This window comes from Dendrobates tinctorius, unplaced genomic scaffold, assembly GCF_039654945.1.
Source record: "Dendrobates tinctorius isolate UK_male_01 unplaced genomic scaffold, ASM3965494v1 ptg000160l, whole genome shotgun sequence".
Classification (NCBI taxonomy): domain Eukaryota; kingdom Metazoa; phylum Chordata; class Amphibia; order Anura; family Dendrobatidae; genus Dendrobates; species Dendrobates tinctorius.
The window spans coordinates 24809488-24833530 of NW_027361827.1; the positions used below are offsets into that span (position 1 = coordinate 24809488).

The following is a 24043-nucleotide window of genomic DNA, read 5'->3' on the forward strand; positions in this document are numbered from 1 at the left end:
TCACATCTAAGGTGTGATATTTCTCCTCGTCCTGTGTTGACGGGTTCTCATAGAATGAAGGTAGGCATATCTCTTGAGACCTATGAAATTTAGTTGCCCGTTTGGGCAGATAGGACGGGTCCGTCTTTAAAATGAGACTGTCTCGTGTTAACAGGAACGGTGGGTCTACTGACAGAGCATGAAGATCACTCACTCTCCTGGCCGATACTAAGGCCACCAGCATAGCCGTTTTCAATGAGAGGCACTTTACTGATGCTGAGCTTATGGGCTCAAATGGTGCCTGAGTGAAGGCATCCAAAACTAAAGTAAGGTTCCACGCTGGAAGTCGAGGCACATGCACCGGTTCTGCTTGTTGACAGGCCGAGATAAACCGAGTCACCCATCTATTTGCTGCCACGTTATAGTTAAACAGGGCTCCTAGGGCTGACACGTGGACCTTAAGAGTGCTTACTGAGAGTCTAAGTTCTCGGCCTCTTTGTAGAAACTCTAGAATGGCCGTAATGGGTACTTCACCAGCTAGTTTTGTTGGGTGAAAGGCCAGGAACTTCCTCCACACCTTAGCATAAATTTTTGTCGTGGACTCCTTCCTGCTTTGTAGCAGGGTATTGATTAGGTTCCTTGAGAAACCCTTCTGCCTCAGTAGCTCCCTTTCAAATTCCAGGCCGCTAGGTGCAGGGCTTTGGCCTGTGGATGGTAGCAGGGTCCCTGCGAGAGAAGATTCTGGTGCAGCGGCAGGATCCACGGGTCGGTTACCGACATGGCTCTCAGCCATGAAAACCACGGTCTTTTTGGCCAAAACGGGGCTATCAAGATGACCCTCGCCCTCTCCTGTCTTATTTTCCTGACTACTGTTGGTAGTAGCACCATCGGAGGAAAGGCATAGGCTAGTTGGAATGCCCAGGGTGTTTGAAGGGCATCTAGAATATCTGGGTTGTCCGATCTGTAGAGAGAAGCAAACCTTTTTACGCGCCTGTTGGCTCTGGTTGCGAATAGGTCTATCTCCGGTCTGCCCCATTCTGACGCTATCATTTCGAACACGTCTCTGCTGAGGACCCACTCTCCCTGGTATAGGGCCTGGCGACTGAGATAGTCTGCTCGGGAGTTGTCCACTCCTCTTATATGGAGCGCTGACAAGGAGAGAAGATGGACCTCGGCCATCTCCAGAATCTTTCCCGCAATAGACATCAGTGGCATTGACCGCGTGCCTCCTTGCCGGTTTATATAGGCCACTGCGGTGGTATTGTCTGTCTGGATCTTTACGTGGGCGCCTCTTAACTGCGGGAGGAAGTGAGATATCGCATAAAAAAAATCGCTGTTAGCTCCTTTACATTAGAGGAGGCCTCTATTTCATTCTCCCGCCACCAGCCTTGTACGATGTGCTCCTCTAGGTGGGCTCCCCAACCTAAGGGGCTGGCATCCGTGGTGAGTATCTTGGAGGGAGTCACCCACCACTGTACTCCCTTCGATAGATTGGAAGGAATTAACCACCATTTTAGGGATTCAACCACCTCGGGCGATAGGGACATCTTCCCTTCCAGCCGCCCCTGCAGTCTATCTCCTGCAGAATAGCCCACTGTAGTTCTCTAGAGTGGAACTGAGCCCATTGCACCGCTGGAATGCATGATATCAGTGACCCCAGCAAGGACATGCCCTGTCTCAATGATATTACGGGTCTTCCTGTAGCATTCTGTACCTTGTCGATTATGGCCATTACTTTGGCGTTTGGCAGAAAGCACTCTTCAGTTACGGAGTCTACTTGCAGGCCCAAAAACCTTTGACAGGTCACTGGCTCTAGTCTGGATTTCTCCCAGTTAATTAGCCAACCCAGTGTTTGTAGGGATGAGATAATCCTAGCTATTCTTGCTTCACACTGTGAAACAGAATTCCCTACTATGAGTAGGTCGTCTAAGTAAGGGACAACTAGGGTGTCATTCAGCCTTACATATGACATTACTTCCAGCATTAATTTGGTAAATACCCGAGGAGCCATGGATAGCCCGAATGGCATTGCCGCAAACTGGAAATGCTGAATCCGACCTCTGAACCAGACTGCTACCCGCAGGAACCTTTGGTGCCCTCGATATATGGGGAGATGGTAGTAGGCGTCCTTTAGGTCCAAGACCGCCATATAACACCTGGGAAACAAAAGCTTTATTGCAGACTTAATCGACTCCATTTTAAACAACCTCAGTCTTAGGAAGGTATTAAGTTTCTTTAAATTTATTATAGTCCTGTAAGAGCCATCTGGTTTTGGGACTAAGAATAGAGGAGAATAAAAGCCCATCCCTGTTTCGTCGTCTGGGACCTCCACTAGAACCTGTTTAGTTAGCAGTACCGCAATCTCCATCTCCAGTGCTTCCTGCTGAGATCGGGACTTCATAGAAGTCAATAAGAAGGAGTTCGGTGGATACCGAACGAATTCTAATTTTAGGCCTGATGATACAATACTTAGGGCCCACGGGTTTGATGTCACCTTCATCCATTGGCGGCTGAATCTTAATAGCCTGCCACCTACCGTTATAACGGTTTTATCGGGATCTGTCTCCTCTGAAGGGACGTTTCCCGAATAGGTTGCCTCTTTGCTTGGGGTCCTTATTTCCCCAGCGATCCTGGGGTCTAAAGTCTTTCTTTTTACCGAACGGCGGCTTCCTGTAGGCCCTCCTGTTGAACGGAACATACGGGTTAGGGAACCCCTTTTTCCTCTCCCCCGCTTTCGTCAAAATTTCATCCAGTTCTGTACCAAACAGGTACTTACCCTGGCAAGGATAGCACACAATCTAGTTTTTGTTTGTGTGTCTCCTTTCCACCCCTTCAACCATAAGGCCCGCCTGCCTGCATTGGTCAGTCCCGCGGCTCTAGCCGACAACCGGAGAGAATCCGGGGAGGAGTCGGAGAGGAAGGCTGTTGCTCCCTTAATGAGGGGCATAGAGGAAAGAAGCCTACTCCTAGCTACTCCATTTTTAATATTGTCCTCCAAGTCGTTCAGCCACACCAACATAGATCTTGCCGTACATGTGGCTGCTATTGCGGGCTTAAAGGCTGCCGTACAAGCTTCCCACGATCTTTTGAGGAATGTATCAGTCTTACGATCCGAAGAATCAGCCAAAGTTCCCGAATCCTCCACCGGCAAGGAGGATCTACGGGAGGTAGAGGCCACTGCCGCATCCACCTTGGGGGCTCTCGACCAGGCCGTTAACTCCTCATCGTCAAAGGGATACTTACGCTTTGACGTTAAGGGGAGGAAGGTCCTTTGGCCTTGTTTCTCCCATTCCCTCTTAACTAGGTCCTTTATAGCTGGGACCACTGGGAATGCTCGGACCTTTTTAAGAGAAATACCCGCAAACAATGTCCTGAGGGGTCTTGGGGTCCTTACTCTCCGGCAACCCCATGGTATTTCGGACAGACTTCACAAGATTACTGACACTGTCCGTGGGGAAACACGTCTGATCCTCGTCCTCTGAGGAAAGGTATTCCTGGGACTTATTGGAATCTAGTTCTCCGGTATCTGACGGCGACCTTGACGCCAGCGAGACTCCTCCTTTAGATGAACGTATTTCTCTCACGGAGGAGTGACCCCCTAGACTACTGGAACCGCCTAAGGCCCGTAGTTCCTCTCTTATCATTGCCCGGATATCCTCCTTCTTTCGTGAGGATTCCTCCTGCAAGGCCTCCTCAACACATGATTGGCATAATCTCTTTGGGTGGCCATCCGGGAGGGGCTGCGAACATAAGGCACACTCTCTATGTTTCGCCTTCTCTGTTCTTTTATCCTAAAGGGGGTATGGACCAGAAAGAGATGGCTATCAATTATCTAACCTGACCAAAAAACACTCACCCGTGAATTTCGTCAGCAACTACCGGCTGCGGTGTCCGGGACCCAGGCTGAGGCGAGGCATGGGACGACTTCTTTTCCTTACGTTTCTTCTCTAACAGCTCATCTTGCTTGGAAGGCCCAATGGAATCCTTCCTAGAGCTGCCACTTCTTCTGGTGCTATTGGTTCTCCTCGTAGCACTACTCTGTCTACTGCCAAGTGGGGATACCACTAGCTGACCTAATGGGAGCGAAGCTGAGTCATCTAAGGACGACATGACTGCGCACTAGCGCTGTGTCTGTGGCTTCCTTTTAAAGCCTTTGCCATAGCTGCTCCTCCTTCTCTTTTTTTTTTTTTGTCCACCATTTTTTTTTTTTTTTTCCGCCCTACTGCGCATGCGCGGGCGTTGTCCCGCGGTCTCTGCCTTCAGCCTGATCCCGGAAGTCCTCCTCCACTTCCGGGTTGCCTCTCCTGGAGCGCTGGGTCACCGCAAATAGTAATGCGGCCGGCGACACCGCGCGTCTGCGCCCCCTCTCCACGCATGGGGTCCTTCTCCTGCCAGGTATGACTCCCAGCAGCGCCGCTCAGCACACACCGCACAAGCCCTTCTGCCACTCTGGGGGGGGGGGGGGGGGGGAGGGGTGCCGGCCTCAGTACGCCCGATGGCGTTTGTAATGCGTCCACCCCCTCGGGGGGGGGGGGGGGGGGGGGGGAGTATAGCCATAACCCCAGTGAGCCTTGGCACCACTTTCGCCTCCAGCCTCACCTGCATTACACCAGCTCTGGGGGGGGAATACACCTCTCCGCCCGACGCTGCCTCCGGTCCTGGGGCCCCTGCTGCTCATATTTTGCACGCAGGCGGTTACCAGACCAGGCATCCTCTTCTGCGGGTTCCTTTCCAGGAACAGGAAACCAAACTGAGGGAGCGAGGGGGACCGCCCCATTTATCTCTCTGTAGGTTTCCTGTTCCGGGGGCGGATCCCCTCTCTCAGTGGGTGCTGTCGTGGCGAAGAGGAAAAAAGAAAAGTTTGCATTTCATTTGAAAATCAAGGCCCCAGAGTCTGGAAGAAGAGTGGAGAGGCACACAACCCAAGCTGCTTGAGGTCTAGTGTGAAGTGGTTTGGGGAGCCATGTCATCTGCTGTTGTGACCTACACCACACCACTGTGTTTTATCAAGACTAAAGTCAGCGCAGCCATCTACCAGGAAATTTTAGCGCACTTCATGGTTACCTCTGATGACAAACTTTTTTGGGGATGGAAATTTCAATCTCTAGCAGGACTTGGCACCTGTCCACACTGCCAAAAGTACCAATGCCTGGTTTAAAAACAACAGCATCACTGTGCTTGATTGGCTGTCAAACTCGCCTGACCTTAATCCCATAGAAAATCTATGGGGTATTGTCAAGAGGAAAGACACCAGACCCAACAATGAAGGGGAGCTGAAAGCTGCTATCAAAGCAACCTGCGCTTCCAAAACACCTCAGCAGTGCCACAGGCTGATCGCCTCCATGCCACGCCACATTGATGCAGTAATTGATGCAAAAGGAGCCCCGACCAAATATTGAGTGCATTTACTGAACTTACATTTCAGTAGGCCAACATTTCGGATTTTAAAATCCTTTGTCAAGCTGGTGTTATAAAGTATGCTAATTTACGGAGATAATGACTTGGGTTTTCACTGGCTGTAAGAAATAATCATCAACATTAACATAAACAAACACTTGAAATAGATCGCTCTGTTTAAAATGACCCTATATAATGAGAGTCACTTTTTTGTATTGAAGAAATGAAATGAAATAACTTTTTGATGATATTCCAATTTTGTGAGAAGCACTTCTATGTGACTGGCCCAGTCCAGACCTACATCCCATTGAGAATTTGGATGAAAAGCGAACAGCAATTTTCAAGTTTTGTCACAATCTCACAGAGGTAAAGCTAATTTGCAGAGAAAAATGGGCAAAAATTTAAACTTTTAGATGTGCACAGCTGGTAGAAACATACTCCAATAGACTTACAGTGGAAGGTGGTCCTAAAAAGGTATTGACAGATGCATGTCACAATTTTCAGATATTATTTAAAATATTTAGAAAACCATGTATCCTTCACTCTTCACAAGTATTTGCTACTTTGTGTTGGTATAGCACATGAAATCAAAAAAAAAAAAAAAAAAAAAAAAAGTGTGGAAAAGTTCACTGGGTATGAATACTATAAAGCACTATGATCATCTATGTCCACTTTTTTTTTTTTTTTTTTTATTAGAAATGAATGTGTATCTTGTATCCTCACTGTACTTCACTATGTAATTGAATATTGATAATTACACATACATACAGTATGTTTTTGAAGAGCAGAAAAAAAACAAAACATAACTATACCTCTGGGGCATCTGTGTAGTCAAACATCCTAAAAATGACCCTTGGCATTGGATAAACAGAATCCTTTGTGTGAGGTGGTGGTGTAAATGGTGGCAAATTATGTTGCAAGGCTTCACACAGTATACTATCAAAAGCAAGGTAGGGGCGCAGTATGTGTCTCTCTTGCCAGCCATCCTTCTTTAACTTTTGAATTTGAGCCCAGAGACAATCCAGGTACTAAAAGAAAAAAAAAATAAAAATATATAGCTTTGGTCAACTAATGCCATAGTAAACCGAAAACAAACAAGAAAAAAAATTACTTTACCTCCTCTTGTGGGTGAGGCTTATCCGCTGACCATACTTTTAACATAGGAAGATGGATTTTCTGCCGTTGCCTAAAAAGCAAGAAACGGTATCATATTTACAATTTGTGTTAAAAAAGAAAGTCTATTTGCAGCAGAAACAGTATAATGTTAAGGTACTGTCACACTTAGCGATGCACTAGCGATCCCGACCAGCGATATGACGCGGTCAGGATCGCTGGTACATCGCTAAGTGGTCGCTAGTGAGCTGCCACACAGGCAGATCTCACCAGCGACATCGCTGGGGTCGGGGGTCACTACTTACCTGTCACACCAGGCGATCCTGCGTCCTCCCGCCCGGCTCCACGCTCGTCGTTCGTCTCTCCACAGGAAGCGCCGCAGGAAGCAGACGAGAAACAGTCCAGGACGTTCTCGCGCAATCAGCGATAAACAGTGGGAGAGCGGGTTGTAGGTATCACACATAGCGATATCGCTAGCAATATCGCTATAACGTCACAAGTTATAGCGATATTGCTAGAGATATCACTTAGTGTGACAGGCCCTTTACTATAAGCTATGTGCTCTATGTTTGCATATCAATTTGATTTCGGAGAAGTTTTCTACAAACTACATAATAAAACAAACGGTTAATACTTACTTAAGGTAGTTTTCAATTTGTGAGAAAATACGATCCATCTCCACATCCTTCTTCTCATATAATTCTTTGCCAACCCAAGGCAAGGAAGCCAGAATCGCAAACACATACCAATCAGAGCGGACCTGGTGGGAAATGTTTTGAGTAAATCGTATATAAAACGAAACAAGAGTTGATGTGAATCGTTTCGCAAGACTCTGTCAGTGATGTGTGAAGGCTAGACAGGAGCACCGAGAACTGCCTCTTGCCGGCCATCCACGTATCTTCATTTAATTAGCCAGGCTGGCACAGCATCATCGTTGTGGCGCGATGCAAACGTGACACTGATCCAAGTCAGCTAACCAAAGAAAAATCACGGATGATGTCAGATACGAGAGTCAGTTCTCAGTGCTCCAGGCCAGTGACCACAGGTCAATTACTGCATCCTGCAAATCGAATGCCACCAACTCTAACATATTGGGACTGGTCTACTTTAGTCGCCATTTTATACATTGCCTCACACTTACCTGAGGTACATCTTCTTCCTGTGTAACCCCAACAAAAGCTTCAAACATTGCTACCATAGAGGGGGCTGCGATGACATGGCAGTTCACAAGGTCAGACAAAAAGCGGACCTTTATGTTGGATAAAGAGGAGAAAGATACAAAGATGTCAGTAGTGTCTTCCTTTACTAGCTTATCACTGGAAAACTACAGTTTACAGATGCATACTGGTTTCCAATAGACCTCAGCGGAAATATTTTTTGCCTTTCTCCCGATACTTGCTTACACAGTGCAATTTTACATTCAACTTGTGTGCTGCATTAACTCCTTCATGACCAAAGCTTTTTTGCTTGGCTTTTTGCTAGGCTCACTAAATGCTAAAACTGACCTGCCATTATGATTCTCCAGGTGATTACAAGTTCATAGACACCAAACATGTCTAAGTTCTCATATCTAAGTGGTGAAAAAAAATTCCAAAGTTTGCTAAAAAAGAAAGAAAAAAAAAAAAAAAAAATTTGTGCAATTTTCTGAGACCCGTAGCGTCTACATTTTTCGTGATCTGGGGTTGTGTGAGGGCTTATTTTTTGCGTGCCGGGCTGCCGTTTTTAATACCACTTTTGTGCAAATACGTTATTTTGATCACCCGTTATTGCATTTTAGTGCAACGTCACGGCGACCAAAAAAACGTAATACTGGCGTTTTGAATTTTTTCTTGCTACGCCATTTAGCGATCGGGTTAACCCCTTCATGACCCAGCCTATTTTGACCTTAATGACCTGGCCATTTTTTGCAATTCTGACCAGTGTCCCTTTATGAGGTAATAACTCAGGAACGCTTCAACGGATCCTAGCGATTCTGAGATTGTTTTTTCATGACATATTGGGCTTCATGTTAGTGGTAAATTTAGATCGATAATTTTGTGAAAAAAATCAGAAATTTGGCGAAAATTTCGCAATTTTCAAATTTTGAATTTTTATTCTGTTAAACTAGAGAGTTATGTGACACAAAATAGTTACTAAATAACATTTCCCACATGTCTACTTTACATCAGCACAATTTTGGAAGCAAAATATTTTTGTTAGGAAGTTATAAGGGTTAAAAGTTGACCAGTGATTTCTCATTTTTACAACAAAATTTACAAAACCATTTTTTTTTTTTTTTTTTTTTTTTAGGGACCACCTCACATTTGAAGTCACTTTGAAGGGTCTATATGGCAGAAAATACCCAAAAGTGACACCATTCTAAAAACTGCACCCCTCAAGCTACTCAAAACTACATTCAAGAAGATTATTAACCCTTTAGGTGTTTCACAGGAACTAAAGCAACATGGAAGGAAAAAAAGGACATTTTAATTTTACCAACAAAAATTTTCTTTCAGCATCAATTTTTTCATTTTCAAATGGGCAACAGGATAAAATGGATCCTAAAATTTGTTGGGCAATTTCCCCTGAGTACACCGATACCTCATATGTGGTCATAAACCACTGTTTGGGCGCACGGCAGGGCTCTGAAGGGAAGGAGCGCCATTTGACTTTTTGAATGGAAAATATGCTGGAATATTTAGCAGTTGCCATGTCGTGTTTGGAGAGTCGCTGTGTGCCTAAACACTGGAGCTCCCCCACAAGTGACCCCATTTTGGAAACTAGACCCCCCAAGTAACTTATCTAGATGCATAGTGATCACTTTGAACCCCCAGGTGCTTCTCAAATTGATCCGTAAAAAAAAAAAGTACTTTTTTTTTTTTCACAAAAATTATCTTTTAGCCTCAGTTTTTTCATTTTCACATGGGCAACAGGATAAAATGGATCCTAAAATTTGTTGGTCAATTTCTCCTGAGTACACCGATACCTCATATGTGGTCATAAACCACTGTTTGGGTGCACGGCAGGGCCCGGAAGGGAAGGAGCGCCATTTGACTTTTTGAATGGAAAATTAGCTCCAATCGTTATCGGACACCATGTCGCGTTTGGAGAGCCCGTGTGCCTAAACATTGGAGCTCCCCCATAATGACACCATTTTGGAAACTAGACCCCTTAAGGAACTTATCTAGATGTGTAGTGAGCACTTTGAACCCCCATGTGCTTCACAAAAGTTTATAACATAGAGCAGTGAAAATAAAAAAATCATTTTTTTTCCTCAAAAATGATTTTTTAGCACGCTATTTTTTATTTTCACAAGGGTAACAGGAGAAATTGGACCAAAAAAAGTTGTTGTCCAGATTGTCCCGAGTATGCTGGTACCCCATATGTGGGGGGGCACTGTCTGGGTGCACGGCAGGGCGCAGAAGGGAATGAGCGCAATTTGACTTTTTGAAATGAAAATTAGCTCCAATCGTTAGCGGACACCATGTCGTGTTTGGAGAGCCCCTGTGTGCCTAAACTTTGGAGCTCCCCCACAAATGACCCCATTTTGGAAACTAGACCCCCTAAGGAACTTATCTAGATGCATAGTGAGCACTTTGAACCCCCAGGTGATTCACCGAAGTTTATAATGCAGAGCAGTGAAAATTTAAAAAAATCTTTTTTTCCTAAAAAAATTTTTTTTAGTTGCCAATTTTTTATTTTCACAAGGGTACTAGGATAAATTGGACCCCAAAAGTTGTTGTCCAGTTTGTCCGGAGTACGCTGGTACCACATATGTAGGGGGGAACCACTGATTGGGCACACGTTGGGGCTCAGCAGGGAAGTAGTGACATTTTGAAATGCTGACTTTGATGGAATGGTCTGCGGGCGTCATGTTACATTTGCTGAGCCCCTGTGTGCCTAAACAGTAGAAAACCCCCACAAGTGACCCCATTTTGGAAACTAGACCCCCCAAGGAACTTATCTAGGTGTGGTGAGCACCTTGAACCCCGAAGTGCTTCACAGAAGATTGTAACGTAGAGCCATGAAAATAAAAAATCTTTTTTTTCCTCAAAAAATGAATTTTTAGCTCGCAATTTTTTATTTTCACAAGGGTAACAGGAGAAATTGGACCCCAAAAGTTGTTGTCCAGTTTGTCCTGAGTACGCTGGTACCCCATATGTGGGGGGGAACCATTGTTTGGGCACACGTCAAGGCTCGGAATGGAAGTAGTGACGTTTTGAAATGCAGACTGATGGAATAGTCTGCGGTCGTCATTACGTTTTCAGAGCCCCTGATGTGCCTAAACAGTGGAAACCAGGGCTGTGGAGTCGGTAAGCCAAACATGCGACTCCGACTCCTCAATTTCCCTTACACCGACTCCGACTCCCACACATATTGCTAATATTTGAGTGAAAAATTTATTGTAGTACAATGTGAACCTCAGACATTTAATCATTTTTATGATCCAATAATCAAGATATTTAGATAGAACAGAATATATATTGGTGTACTACCCGGTTTTCATTCTTTTTGGTACAGATACGATATGGATAGACAGATATGGATAAATGGATAGATAGAGCAGATTTCTAATCTGCTTTTGCTATTGAAAACATTATCTATGAGCTCAAAAACCTTTCAGGTGATGCGGTTTTTTAAAAAGATGATCAGCTTTTGTAGCTGAAAAACGTATCCTCAAAAAACACAGGAAAAACGCTGTGTGTGAATGTAGCCTTAGATCAGGAATAGAACAGCCATTTATAGGACATTTCATAACTTTCCCAAACTCCTATGAAAAAATATTCAGCACATCCTGCATTGAATTACTGTACCCAATTTATTATATATTTTAGAAGTCGGAGTCGCTCCATTTTATACCGACTCCAACTCCGACTCCACCAAAATGAGCACCGACTCCGACTCCACAGCCCTGGTGGAAACCCCCCACAAGTGACCTCATTTTTGAAACTAGACCTTCCAAGGAATGTATGTAAGATGTGTTGTGAGCACTTTGAACCCCCAAGTGCTTCACAGAAGTTTATAATGCAGAGACGTGAAAATGAAAAAATCATTTTTTTCCACAAAAATAATTTTTTAGCCCCCAATTTTTTATTTTCCCAAGGGTAACACGAGAAATTAGTCCCCAAAAGTTGTTGTGCAATTTTTCCTGAGTACGCTGATACCTCATATGTTGGGGTAAACCACTGTTTGGGCACACGTCAGGGCTTGGAAGGGAGGGAGCACCGTTTGACTTTTTGAACGCAAAATTGGCTGGAATCAATGGTTGCACCATGTCGCGTTTGGCGACCCCCTGATATGCCTAGACAGTGGAAACCCCTCAATTCTAACTCCAACCCTAACCCCAACACATCCCTAACCACAAGCCTAACCCGCTTTCCAACCCTAACCCGCTTTCCAACCCTAACCCGCTTTCCAACCCTAACCCTCTTTCCAACCCTAACCCTCTTTCCAACCCCAACCCTCTTTCCAACCCCAACCCTAATGGAAAAATAAAAATAAAAATATTTTCTTTATTTTATTAGTTGTGCCTACCTATGGGGGTGATAATCGGGGGTTTATTTACTTTTTCTTTAATTTTGATCACTGTGAGAGTGATCAAAATGAAAGAATGGAATCTGCAGCCGGCAGATTCGGGCGGGCATTTTCTAAGATGGCGGCGCCCATGAACCGGACCCGCCGGACACCGGGAGAAGGTGCCGGGGGAGGTGAGAGGGGGTTATCGGAATCTGGCGGGGAGCAGAGGGAATGGGAGGGGGGCAGATGACAGCGGCGGCAGATCGCCGCTGTCATTCAGTTGCGGGGGGGGGGGGGGGGGGGTGGAATCGGTGTCTCCAGCCATGTCCGATGTTACAGCAGCATCGGCCATGGCTGGATTGTAATGTTTCATCATTTTTCATTGATGAAATATTACTATCGCTCTGATTGGCTGTTAAAAGTGAAACAGCCAATCAGAGCGATCGTAGCCACGTGGGGGCGAAGCCACGCCCCCTGTGGCGAAGAACAAAGCCCCTTGTATCTGCGGGTCGGGTGACCTTTCAGTGACCTAGGTCACCCGACCCGCAGGGGGGCTTTAAAGTCATGACGCCACATAGGCGTCATGGGTCGTTCTGGCAAGACTTTTCATGACGCCTATGTGGCGTCAAAGGTCGTGAAGGGGTTAATGCTTTTTTTCATTGATTGGGCGATTCTGAACGTGGCGATACCTAATGTGTGATTTTTTATTGTTTTATTTTGATTGGGGCGAAAGGGGGGTGATTTGATCTTTTAGGTTTTTTTATTCTTTTATTTTTAAACTTTTTTTTTTTTTTTTTTTTACTTTTGGCATGCTTCAATAGCCTCCATAGGCATAAATTTGTGAAAAAAATATCAGCAAAGCAAAAAACTTTTACCAATTTCAAACTTAATTTTTATGCCCTTAAAATGAGAGTCAGACAAAGCAGCCATTTTGACTGTCTGCACGCAATTTAGCAGGAACTTGCAGGCCCGTACTTGCATGATTCGCGAGAACGCTCTGCCCATAGTGCCTTACATGTAGGGGGTCATAATTCATGGCCCCTAGAAGTCAGATTAGCTAACTATCATGGGTTGGGACGTAGTCTCGACCACGTCAAGTGAGAGATAAGTATTGCCGAATATTGCCTTGTGCAAATAGTGGAGGGCCAGTCAGGCATTCATCACCAATCCTTCAGTGGCAGCACACTATAACAACAGCAAGAACCACCGGCACTATGCACGCCTGTTAGACTACCGGCAGCGCAGGGGACAGTTGGGCAGTCATCCCCAAACTCCCAGAAGCAGCATGCCTTGATGGCTGATGTTCATTGCCGAGCCCACATCTTATATAAAATTGCCAATCATGTGACTAACAGCCGCAGGTAGAGCCGTGCTCCGCCCATTGATGTTAACCAGTTAAATCCCGCTGTCAATCACTGACCGTAGCACTTAACAAGCGCCGTCCAGAAGCACATTATTCATCCCGACCATCATAAGATCGCAAGGCGCCGATGGGTTGTCATGACAGCCGATGTTCAGTGGAGAATGTGATTACTGCTATGTATTAGTACAAGCAACCAGACGACTGCAGTTTCAAGTCCCAAGAGGAATATTTCATACAGTAAAAGTGAGAAAAAGTTTGTTTAAAAAACAAAGTTCAAATCCCCCCCCCCCCCCAAATAGATATTTAAAAGAAATATTTCTCCAAGAAAATTATTGCAAATACTCATGTTTATTTCCACCCCCTCCAAAGAAATGCCTCCCCACACAATTACTGACCCATTGCCAACCCAGTCATGCTGGAGGATATTTCAGGAAGCAGGATGCTCTCCTCGGCATCTGCAGACGCTGATGTCTGTCACATGTGCTCAGTGTGAACCTGCTGTCATCTGTGAAGAGCACAGGACACCAGTGTCAAATATGGCAATCTTGGTGTTCTCTGGAAAATGCCTATCACCCTGCACGGTGTTGGGTTGTAAGCGCGGATGTGGACGTTGTGCTCTCATAACGCCCTCATGGAGTATGTTTTTGAAAGTCTGAGCAGGCACATGGATGTTAGTGGCCTGCTGGAGGTCATTTTTGCAGGGCTCTGGCACAGTTCCTCCTTGCACAAAGGAGGAGGTAGTGGTCCTGCTGCTGGGTTGTTACCCCTTTACGGCCCCAGCCATATCTCCTGGTGTACTGGCATGTCTCCAGGTATCTTCTGCTCCATGCTTTGGACACTGTACTGTAGTACCACCTGAGGAAGATAGCGACATGCTATCGAAACGTGTTGTATATTGCAGAGAATTCTATTAAAGGTTTGTGCTTTTATCCATTTTGCCTCAGCACTCCTTAAGATTGCGTTGTTTTTGTTTTCAAACTGCAATCTAAAACCCACTTATTTTTTGCAAAGTGCCGTGAATACTGAGGTTTTAGATTAAAAAGACAACTTGTACATTAGCGCGCTACAGATTCTACAAAGAGTTTGTAAGCGCTGCACACCAAGCCTAAAATTTAGCCACCAATTGTAGTGAAGGTCTGTTCTTGAGAATGGAGAGGATTTTTAATCAAAAGTACAATGGCAAAGTTGTTTGTTTTTATAACCTCTTTGCAATTGTAACCAGTCATGATAAGAATAGGGCTCCTCATCCCTATCCTGGTATGCATGGATCCTTATCCCCATCCTTGTCTGCATGGTTCCTCATCCCTATCCTTTTATGCATGGCTCCTCATCCTTCTTTTTTTAAGAATTGCCCCCATGAGAAGCATTGAAGAAAAAAAAAAAAAAAAAAAAAATCTTACTCTCACAGAATTTGGTCCTACCCTCGCATCGCACCCTCGCAGCATCTTGTTCCTGTGCCAGCAGTATCTGTGGTTGAGCGATCACATGTCCCCTCTCATTAAGGTAATGAATATTCACCTCTTCACACCTATGGGTGTGAAACAGCAAGCATTGAGAAATTAATACTCACTGCCAGTGCAATGGACATTTCTGTTTAGGGCACAGGAGTTAGCTACAGCAGCCGGCTTCTGCCTCCTGTGACCCACTGCTCCGTCGCACCCCCGCCATCTTCTAGTCCTCATGAGATGGCACACCACGTGCGATAGGTTCAACGCCACTGCTCTAGAGGTGACAGCATTTACACTATTGAGCATCATTTTCTTGTCTTGAGGCACTTCCACTGAAGTTGGATCAGCCTGTAATTTGATTGTGCGCATCATTCCAAATCCAGACCTCCATGGGATACATTTGATTTACATAGGATCACCTATTTTGACAAGTTAATAAAAGCTTCTCCGCCCCATCTTTGGTTGGGAAGCTCATAGGAGGACAGCAGGGGCATTTTATATTCCCCTGCAAATTTACCTATCGTTTGATACCAAATAGGATATGTCTGTGGGCTACGGAGTGGCATAAACCGTTTTCTCGGTTTCTGATGTCCGTAATCACTGCAAAAATGCTGCTGGGCGTAGCTCTAATGATACCGATTTAGGAAATGTATTTCTTCTGTCACTGGATTATCGTGGGTTATTAAATTCGGGTTTGAATAAACAAAGAACTAAGTGCTTACGCAAAGCCAGGTTTAAACAGTTAGGAGCTCACATTACACAAAGCTGGTATACCTGCAGGAAGGGGCGAGTAGACATTCCATCAGGGAGAAAGAGGGGGCTGGTGCAGCTGTGAGAGGGAGATTTGTGAGCTGTGCCTGCACATGGGGCTTCGTGTGTATAACGCACAAACCTAATGTGGGAGGGGCAGCAGAAGCACTGGAAGTGTACATAGAACTCTAGGGATTATTCATATTTTCCTGACAGCTGCGCTTGTAAAAGTCCAATCAAAATATCAAATAAAATGTATCATTTCAGTAAATGGTGTAACGAGAAAAAAAATTAAAAAAAACGCAGTGTTACCGTTTTTGTGGTAGCCGCAACATTGCAGTAAAAGACAAAACATTTTATCAACCCCAAAATGGCATCAATAAAAAAAAAACAGCTCATGGTGCAAAAAAAATAAGCCATCACAGCCCTATATCCCGAAAAATGAAAACAGTACGAGTTTCAGAAAATGGCAACAGTATGTGTATACCAGTTTTACCCTGCAGGTAAAATCTGCTATCTTGGCAGTAAGAAGCTTGCTGCAAAAAATAAGAAAAACAAAAAACATTTGTACTTAAGGTTTTGGCAGCAAAATTCGGTATCTGCATGATTTTTCTGCACCACCCATTGCCTTCAATGGATGAAATACGTTTGAAAAAAGTGACATGCTCCATTATTTTGTGCAAAACCTTGTGTTTTGCAGAATATACTGAGAACAAAAAAAAAAAAAAAAAAAAAAAGCTGTGTGCATGAGATTTCTGAAATCTCAGACTTTGCTGGTACTGTAGGTGAAAATTTGAAAGAAAACAAAAGCGTGAACATAAAAAAACCCCTATATTATAGGCTAACACTATACATGTTGGGAATCGGCGTTCTCGTATGGACGTGGAGAATCAAGTCAGTTTTACCACATAGCGAACATTGTAAATAAGTCAAACAATTGTGGAATTGCACTTTTTTTTGCATTTTCAAAGTACTTGGAAACTTTTACCCGCTTTCCAGTGCGCAACAATTATGAAGATTAATGGTATCATTCTAAAGTAAAACTCGTCACGTAAAGTGGTTTGGATTAGTAAAGTTATGGCTCTTGGAATGAAAGGAGGAAAAAAAAAAAAAATGAAAATGCTAAAACTAAAGATTGCAAGGTCATGAAGAATATACACCAGCGCACTCCAGTGAACCTCGGCAGCATGCATGCAGTCTTCTATTGACAGTGAGCACCAATGGTAATTTACATCACTTAGCTAGTACACTGTGCTTGAATCTCTGATGTGTATCAAAATATCTGATTGGGAGCAGAGCAATAAAATCACACTCAGGTTAATCATCACGTAATAGTGCAATTCCAAGCACTGGCAACAGCGTTTAAGTTATTATAACCAACAGTCTTAAATTGTAGCATTAGGTTATAAGAAGTGGCCCTAAAGCATTATTCTATCACAGCACATTACCATGTTGCTAATGTTAGTAAGTATACTAGAAGTGCGTAGAAGAAACCTCAATATGCACGCACACTTAAGAAACTAGCACTACCATCCTCTATTATATACAGTGTTTAATTTAGGACTTTGCATCGAGTGGAATTTTCACTATAGAATAACAATAAGTATGAGCCTGAATATTGCCCCTAAACCTATTTGAGATTAGTCAAGCCAATGTGCACGATCTCCTCTTACAACAGTTAATTATAGTCAATAAATAGAACCAAATTTGGGGACCTCTGTTTATTCTCTCTCATTCCATAATGAAAAATCTTCATTGTGGATAGGCATCATTTTAACCATTCATATTATAAAAGTGATAATAAAAAAAAAGTTATAAATTTTAAATTATGCTCTCTTCTACATTCATACAGGCACTCTTGCTTCCCCCTGTATTTAATTCTATCTGGAGGTGTACACTTTTGCTAATATATGTATGGGAGGATAGTATGCATAAATCCTTGCAGAATCTCTCAAAATCTGTCAGATTATGAAGGCATCTCTTACGTACATCCCTCAGATTTTCTATTGAATTCAGGTCTGGGCAATTACAAAACTGATATTCTGGCGAAGCTATTCTTTTGTCAATTTGGAGGTATGCTTAGGGTTGTAGTTTTGCTGAAATTCTTTTTTAAATCTTCAACTTTTTGATGAAAAATCAACTGAAAAACAGGATTTTTGGGTTGCTTACCGTAAAATCTGTTTCTCGGAGCCTTCATTGGGGGACACAGAGACCATGGGTGTATGCTGCTGCCACTAGGAGGCTGACACTATGCACAAAAAAAGGTTAGCTCCTCCTCCGCAGTGTACACCCCACCGACCGGCAGGCGAATTCCTCAGTTAGTGAGAAAGCAGTAGGAGAAGTAACAGAATAGATTGAGAACAAACAACTCAACTGTAACCAACAAACAACATAAGAACAGGAGTTGTAGAACAAGGGAGGGTGCTGTGTCCCCCAATGAAGGCTCCGAGAAACAGATTTTACGGTAAGCAACCCAAAAATCCTGTTTTCTCGTTCGTCTTATTGGGGGACACAGAGACCATGGGACGTCCCAAAGCAGTCCCTGGGGTGGGAAACAAACTTCCATCAGGCCAGTGGACTCACCACCGTCGCCTGCAGGATCCTTCTACCTAGGCTGGCGTCCGCCGAAGCGTAGGTGTGGACTCTGTAGAATTTCACAAACGTGTGAACCGAAGACCACGTTGCAGCTTTGCAAAGCTGCAGCGCGGAAGCTCTGTGGTGCACCGCCCAGGAGGCACCCACCGCCCGGGTAGAGTGCGCTCTGATCCCTGGAGGAGCCACTCGATGCTTGACCCGGTATGCCTCCAAAATTGCCGATCTGATCCAACGAGCAATAGTGGCCTTTGAGGCTGGGTGCCCTTTTCTCGCCCCATCAGGAATGATGAATAGAGAGTCCGACTTTCGCAAGGAAGTCGTCCTAGCTAGATAGACTCTCAATGCCCTGACTAAGTCCAGCTTGTTCAAGGACCTCTCCCGAGGATGAGCTGGACTTGGACAGAAGGATGGCAGAACAATGTCCTCGTTGAGGTGAAACGAGGATACCACCTTCGGAAGAAAAGAGGGCGGAGGCTGCAGAACTACCTTGTCCTGATGAAGCACCAAAAAGGGAGAGCGGCAAGAAAGAGCCGCCAATTCCGACACCCGCCGGATGGAAGTAATGGCCACCAGAAAGGCCACTTTCCAAGAGAGGAAAGAGAGGGGAACGTCCCTGAGCGGTTCAAAAGGAGAACCTTGCAGAACCTCAAGGACCAGGTTAAGGTCCCAAGGATCCACGGGAGCACGGTACGGAGGAACCGTGTGGGCCACCCCCTGAAGAAAGGTTTTGACCTGGGGCCGGGAGGCCAGCGTCCTCTGAAATAAAACGGACAGAGCCGAAACTTGACCCTTCAAAGAACTGAGGGTAAGCCCCGCATCCAGCCCTGCCTGAAGGAACGCCAGAACAGAAGGGAGTGAAAAAATCATGGGCGCGACGTCATTGGTTTCACACCAGGAGAAATAGGCTTTCCAAGTACGATAATAGATCTTGGAAGAAGAAGGCTTTCTGGCACGGATCATGGTATGAATTACTCGATCGGAGAATCCTGCCCGTTTCAAAACCTCAGTCTCAACAGCCACGCCGTTAAATTGAGCGACCGAGAATTGGAGTGGCAAATCGGGCCTTGAGACAGCAGATCTGGCCTGTCGGGAAGCTGCCAGGGGGCGTCCGCGAGAAGGTTGACAATGTCCGCGAACCAAGACCTTCTGGGCCAATTTGGGGCAATGAGGATGACTGGGATCCCTTCTGCTTTGCCACCGCCAGAGGATCCCGGGACCTGGAGACAAACTGAGGGACTTTTCTGTTGAGGCGAGACACCAGCAGGTCTACGTCCGGGGTTCCCCACTGACGGCAGAGCAGGTGAAACACCTCCGGATGTAGGGACCATTCTCCCGCTGTGAGACCCTCGCGGCTGAGAAAATCGGCGGCCCAGTTGTCCACGCCGGGAATATGAACCGCGGAAATCGTAGGAACAGATATCTCTGCCCATTGAAGAATTCTGGACACCTCCGCCAGGGCCGAGACACTCAGTGTCCCTCCCTGGCAGTTGATATATGCCACCGCTGTGGCATTGTCTGTCTGAATACTGATCGGCAGACACTTGAGGCGCCTTTCCCAGTGGACGAGAGCCAGATGAATCGCTCGTATCTCTAGGACATTTATTGGCAGAGCTGATTCCTGAGCCGACCATCGACCCTGAACAGTGTGATTGCGGAACACTGCCCCCCCCAGCCGAGGAGGCTGGCGTCCATCGTGACAATCTGCCAGTGGACGGGAAGAAAGGATCTACCCAAGAGAATGAGGGGAGACGTCAACCACCAGTTGAGAGACTGCTTGATCCGGCATGAAAGACGAACAGGACGATCCAGAGATAGAGCCGACCTGTTCCACCTGAACAGAATGGCCTGCTGAAGGGGTCTGGCGTGAAATTGGGCAAAGGGAACTGCCTCTATCGCCGACACCATCTTCCCCAGGACCCTCATGGCTGTCCGGAGGGACGGAGATCGCGCGAACTGCAATGATCGCACACCCTGCTGCAGGGAAAGAATCTTCTCTTGTGGGAGAAAGACCCTTGACCGACGAGTGTCGAACAGAAGGCCCAGGAACACAAGGCGTTGAGTCGGGACCAGACAGGATTTTTTCCTGTTGACGATCCACCCAAGACTGAACAGGGTGGCTAGAACGATCGTCAAACTTAGGTGGGCCTGTTGAAAGGAGGGAGCTTTGATCAGAATGTCGTCGAGGTACGGAAAAAGAACGAGACCTCTGATCCTCAACAGGGCCATCAACGCAGCCATAATCTTCGTGAAGACTCTGGAAGCGGTGGCGAGCCCGAAAGGCAGCGCGACAAACTGGTAATGTTCGTGGCGAACCGCAAACCGCAGGAACTTCTGATGTCCGGGAAATATGGGCACATGTAGATAGGCATCCTGAATGTCTATCGAACACAGGAATTCCTGCTTCTCCATGGAAGCGATGACCGAGCGAGCCGACTCCATCCTGAAATGTCGAAGGCGGACTCTCTTGTTGAGTAGCTTGAGATCTAAGATGGGTCGGACTGCCCCGTTCTTTTTCGGCACCACAAACAGGTTCGAATAAAACCCTGTGAATCGTTCGGATTCGGGAACGGGCACAATTACCCTGGAACTGAGAAGAGAGGCGATGGCCGAAACAAATCCCGGGATTAAGGCCGGATCTCTTGGCGGATGGGATTGGAAGAAACGATCCCATCCGATCTTGTATCCTGTCGACACAACGTCCCTGACCCAAGCGTCCTCCACTGAGGCGAGCCAGACGTCGCTGAAGAAAAGGAGTCGACCTCCCAAATGAAAAGGACCCCTTGGAGACCGACGATAGTCATGCAGAAGTAGACCGTCCAGATCTAGATCTGGATGATCGGCCCTGGGAAGAGTGCGACCGCCATGACGGAGTGGGTCTGAAAGAAACCTTCTTCCTTTCCTGGCGAGCTTGTGGTCTTTGCTGGTTGGAAGGGTTTTCCGCCGCATTGAAACGGCGGAAAGTCCGAAAGGGACGAAACTGACGCCTTGGAGGAGGTCTGCGAGGCTTGGATTGAGGGAGAAGAGAACTCGTCCCCCCGGTAGCGTCCTTAATAATCTGGTCCAATTGGGACCCAAAGAGGCGCACTCCCTGAAAAGGCATATTAGTCAGAGACTTTTTAGAGGACAAGTCCGCCTGCCAGGCCTTGAGCCAAATTGTACGTCGGATCGCCACGACGTTGCTTGACGCCTGAACCGCGCAGGAGGCGGCATCCAGGGAAGCAGAAAGCAGATAATCCCCCGCATGGGAAATCTGATTGGCGAGATTGGCCAGGTGCTCGGGTTGAGCTTTATCCAGGATGCCCTGACGAAGATCCTCTGCCCAAGTAGCTACGGCCTTTGCTGTCCAAGATGAAGCAAAGACTGGACATACCACCGCTGATGCCGCTTCAAAGGCAGACTTTGCTAGAGATTCTATGATCCTGTCGTTAGAATCTTTCAGAGACGCCACACCCGACAACGGGAGAACCATGTTGGTAGAAAGTCTGGACACGGGAGGGTCCACTGAGGGAGAAGCGGACCAGTTATCCAAGAGCTCTTTAGCAAACGGATAGAGCACGCCGAGACGCTTTCCTCTTTGAAAGCGTCTGGTCGGATCATCCCTCTCCTTGGTAAAAATCTTTCCAAACTCTGAATGGAAGGGAAACACCCTGGATGGTGTTTCCGCCCGTCTGAACGAAACCTCCTGATCTGAGAATTTCGCAGGGGCGTCAGTGATGTCGAAGGTATGGTGAATCGCGGCAATGAGGTTCTGCACCGTAACCGTCATGCTCGCATCCTGGTCCGAATCCAGCTCTAAAACCCCTTCAGATTCCAAAAGCGCTTCGCCTGACTCGGGAGACGAGGCCCGAGAGGCAGACTGCTGGGGACCGTGGGGTGAGGTAGGACGAGGAGAGGACTCCGCCTGGAGATCCTGCCTGGGCCTCTTGCGACTGACGCTGGCTGGCTCAGATGGGACGTCCTGAGACGTGCTGGGTCCCGCCGAAGCTCCCAAGGGCAACTTATCCAGAACGGCTACTAGGGACTGAGACACCTTGGTGAGGTCTGCCACCGACTGTGATAGAGAGGAGGCCCAGCCCGGCATGGGGGGCTCACTCACCACTGGAGCTATGGATGGCTCCTGAGCGGCGTCGGGCTGAATTGGATTGCTACAGTCCAGGCAGAGGGGAGTGGACTGACCTGAGGGAAGTTTGCGATTGCAGGACGAGCAGGCAAAGAACTTCACTAGCGTGCTAGGGGGAGCCGCAGAGCGGGTGCGATCAGACTTAGCGTTAGACATAGTGAAAAATGAGGCAGTGCCGGCCGGTTGGGGGACAGAAGGCAGAGAAGGGTGTCAGTCTGCAAATGCAGAGCTACTCACGGTCCGGTGTCCCCAGAAGGTGACGCTGTCTGATCTGTCTGCAGGATGCGCCAGGCCAAACCGGCTGAAACAGAACCAAGTGGACGATATTCGGCAGGGAATGAGGTCCGGCTGGCAGGCTGAAAAGATGGCGACCCCCGGAGGAAAGAGCACGCTCCCAGAGAAGGAAGAAGGGCGGAGCTCGCCGCAGAGATCCCCTCAGCACCGCCCGCCGACCAATGGCAGACAGGTGCAAGGAAAGGGGGCTGGGAGGGCCTAAGACGGGCGGGAGAAAAGCCCGCTTAGAAGAAAGGGGCAGGGGGCGTGGCCGCGACGCAGAGGGAGGCCCGAAAGAAGCCGGGGCCTAAATTAATAGCGCGCCGCAACACCGGCCTACGTCCCTGCCCAGAGCTACCCGACTCCTGCGCCACCCCTGCCGAGATGGAAAAAGGGAGGGGGAGAAGCGCAGAACGAGGCCCGTGAAAACCCGGGGCCTGCATGGATGCGGAGACCGTGGGGGGAAGCGGGGTGCGCATGGACCCTAACGTGGTCCCCCTGGCGACCGCTCCAAGAGAAAACGCCGGGGGACCGCCTAGACTGAGGGGGCCTTACAATAAAGGTACCTGAAAATCCCACGCTGTCTGTCGTCTCTATGAAATCCGCGCCTCATCCAAACTTCAGGCTCTGGTAGGCGAGAGGGTGGGAGGCGGGGGGGCAAGGACCGTCAGTGCGGCTGGCACCTACTTGTGCGAGGCTCCTGGTCCTGCTCCGGAGACCCATGAGGATACGGGGTGGCAGTACACGCCGTACTCATAGTCTCTTTGTGGGAGTACGGATGTGACTGTTCACTCCGTATCCCTCCGGAACCTGTAAAGAAACGACGCACACTGAGGTAGATATGGGTCTAATAAAAGACCCGTGTCCACCTCCTACTGACACTAAGCTAAACTGAGGAATTCGCCTGCCGGTCGGTGGGGTGTACACTGCGGAGGAGGAGCTAACCTTTTTTTGTGCATAGTGTCAGCCTCCTAGTGGCAGCAGCATACACCCATGGTCTCTGTGTCCCCCAATAAGGCGAACGAGAAATTGGAATTATTAAAAAAGACAGCCCAAAAGCAGTCTGATAGCTGCTAGCTCTTTCATGTTGGAGGATGATTCTAGCAAATTTTGAGAACATCCCCCTTGGACCTGCCATCCAGTGTCCCCTCCCCATCCAAACTTGTGTCCGTGGAGACTATGCTGAGATTTCCTAGCTCCCATGGCACTCCCCAGGAGAGATTATTTTCACATTGCCACCATCTTAATTTTATTTCTATAGCGCCGACATATTCCGCAGCACTTTACATTTCAGAGGGGACTTGTACAGATGATAAGACATTACAGCATAACAATAATCACATAGATCATAACAGATACCAAGAGGAATGAGGGCCCTGCTCACAAGCCTACAATCTTAAGGATTCTTTTGTGTCCCTTGACACAAACCTTTTGTCCAGATTTTGTTTGGCTTTTCTCCATCTTCCAAGATCTCCCACTGAAGTTTCCTGAAATGGGATTGTGCCCAAG

General features: G+C 46.9%; 1 protein-coding gene across 1 annotated transcript in view; it reads right to left on the reverse strand.

Moving 5' to 3' along the window:
• The window catches only part of NCBP1 (nuclear cap binding protein subunit 1), a 103503-nt gene that overhangs the window by 57044 nt on the left and 22416 nt on the right, over positions 1-24043 (reverse strand). Inside the window, exons 5-8 of the mRNA XM_073549730.1 lie at positions 7631-7738; positions 7128-7249; positions 6493-6562; positions 6189-6404 (exon numbers count right to left, since the gene is read on the reverse strand). Of these exons, the coding sequence (XP_073405831.1) occupies positions 6189-6404; positions 6493-6562; positions 7128-7249; positions 7631-7738 (516 nt within the window). The remainder of the gene's footprint in view (positions 1-6188; positions 6405-6492; positions 6563-7127; positions 7250-7630; positions 7739-24043) is intronic.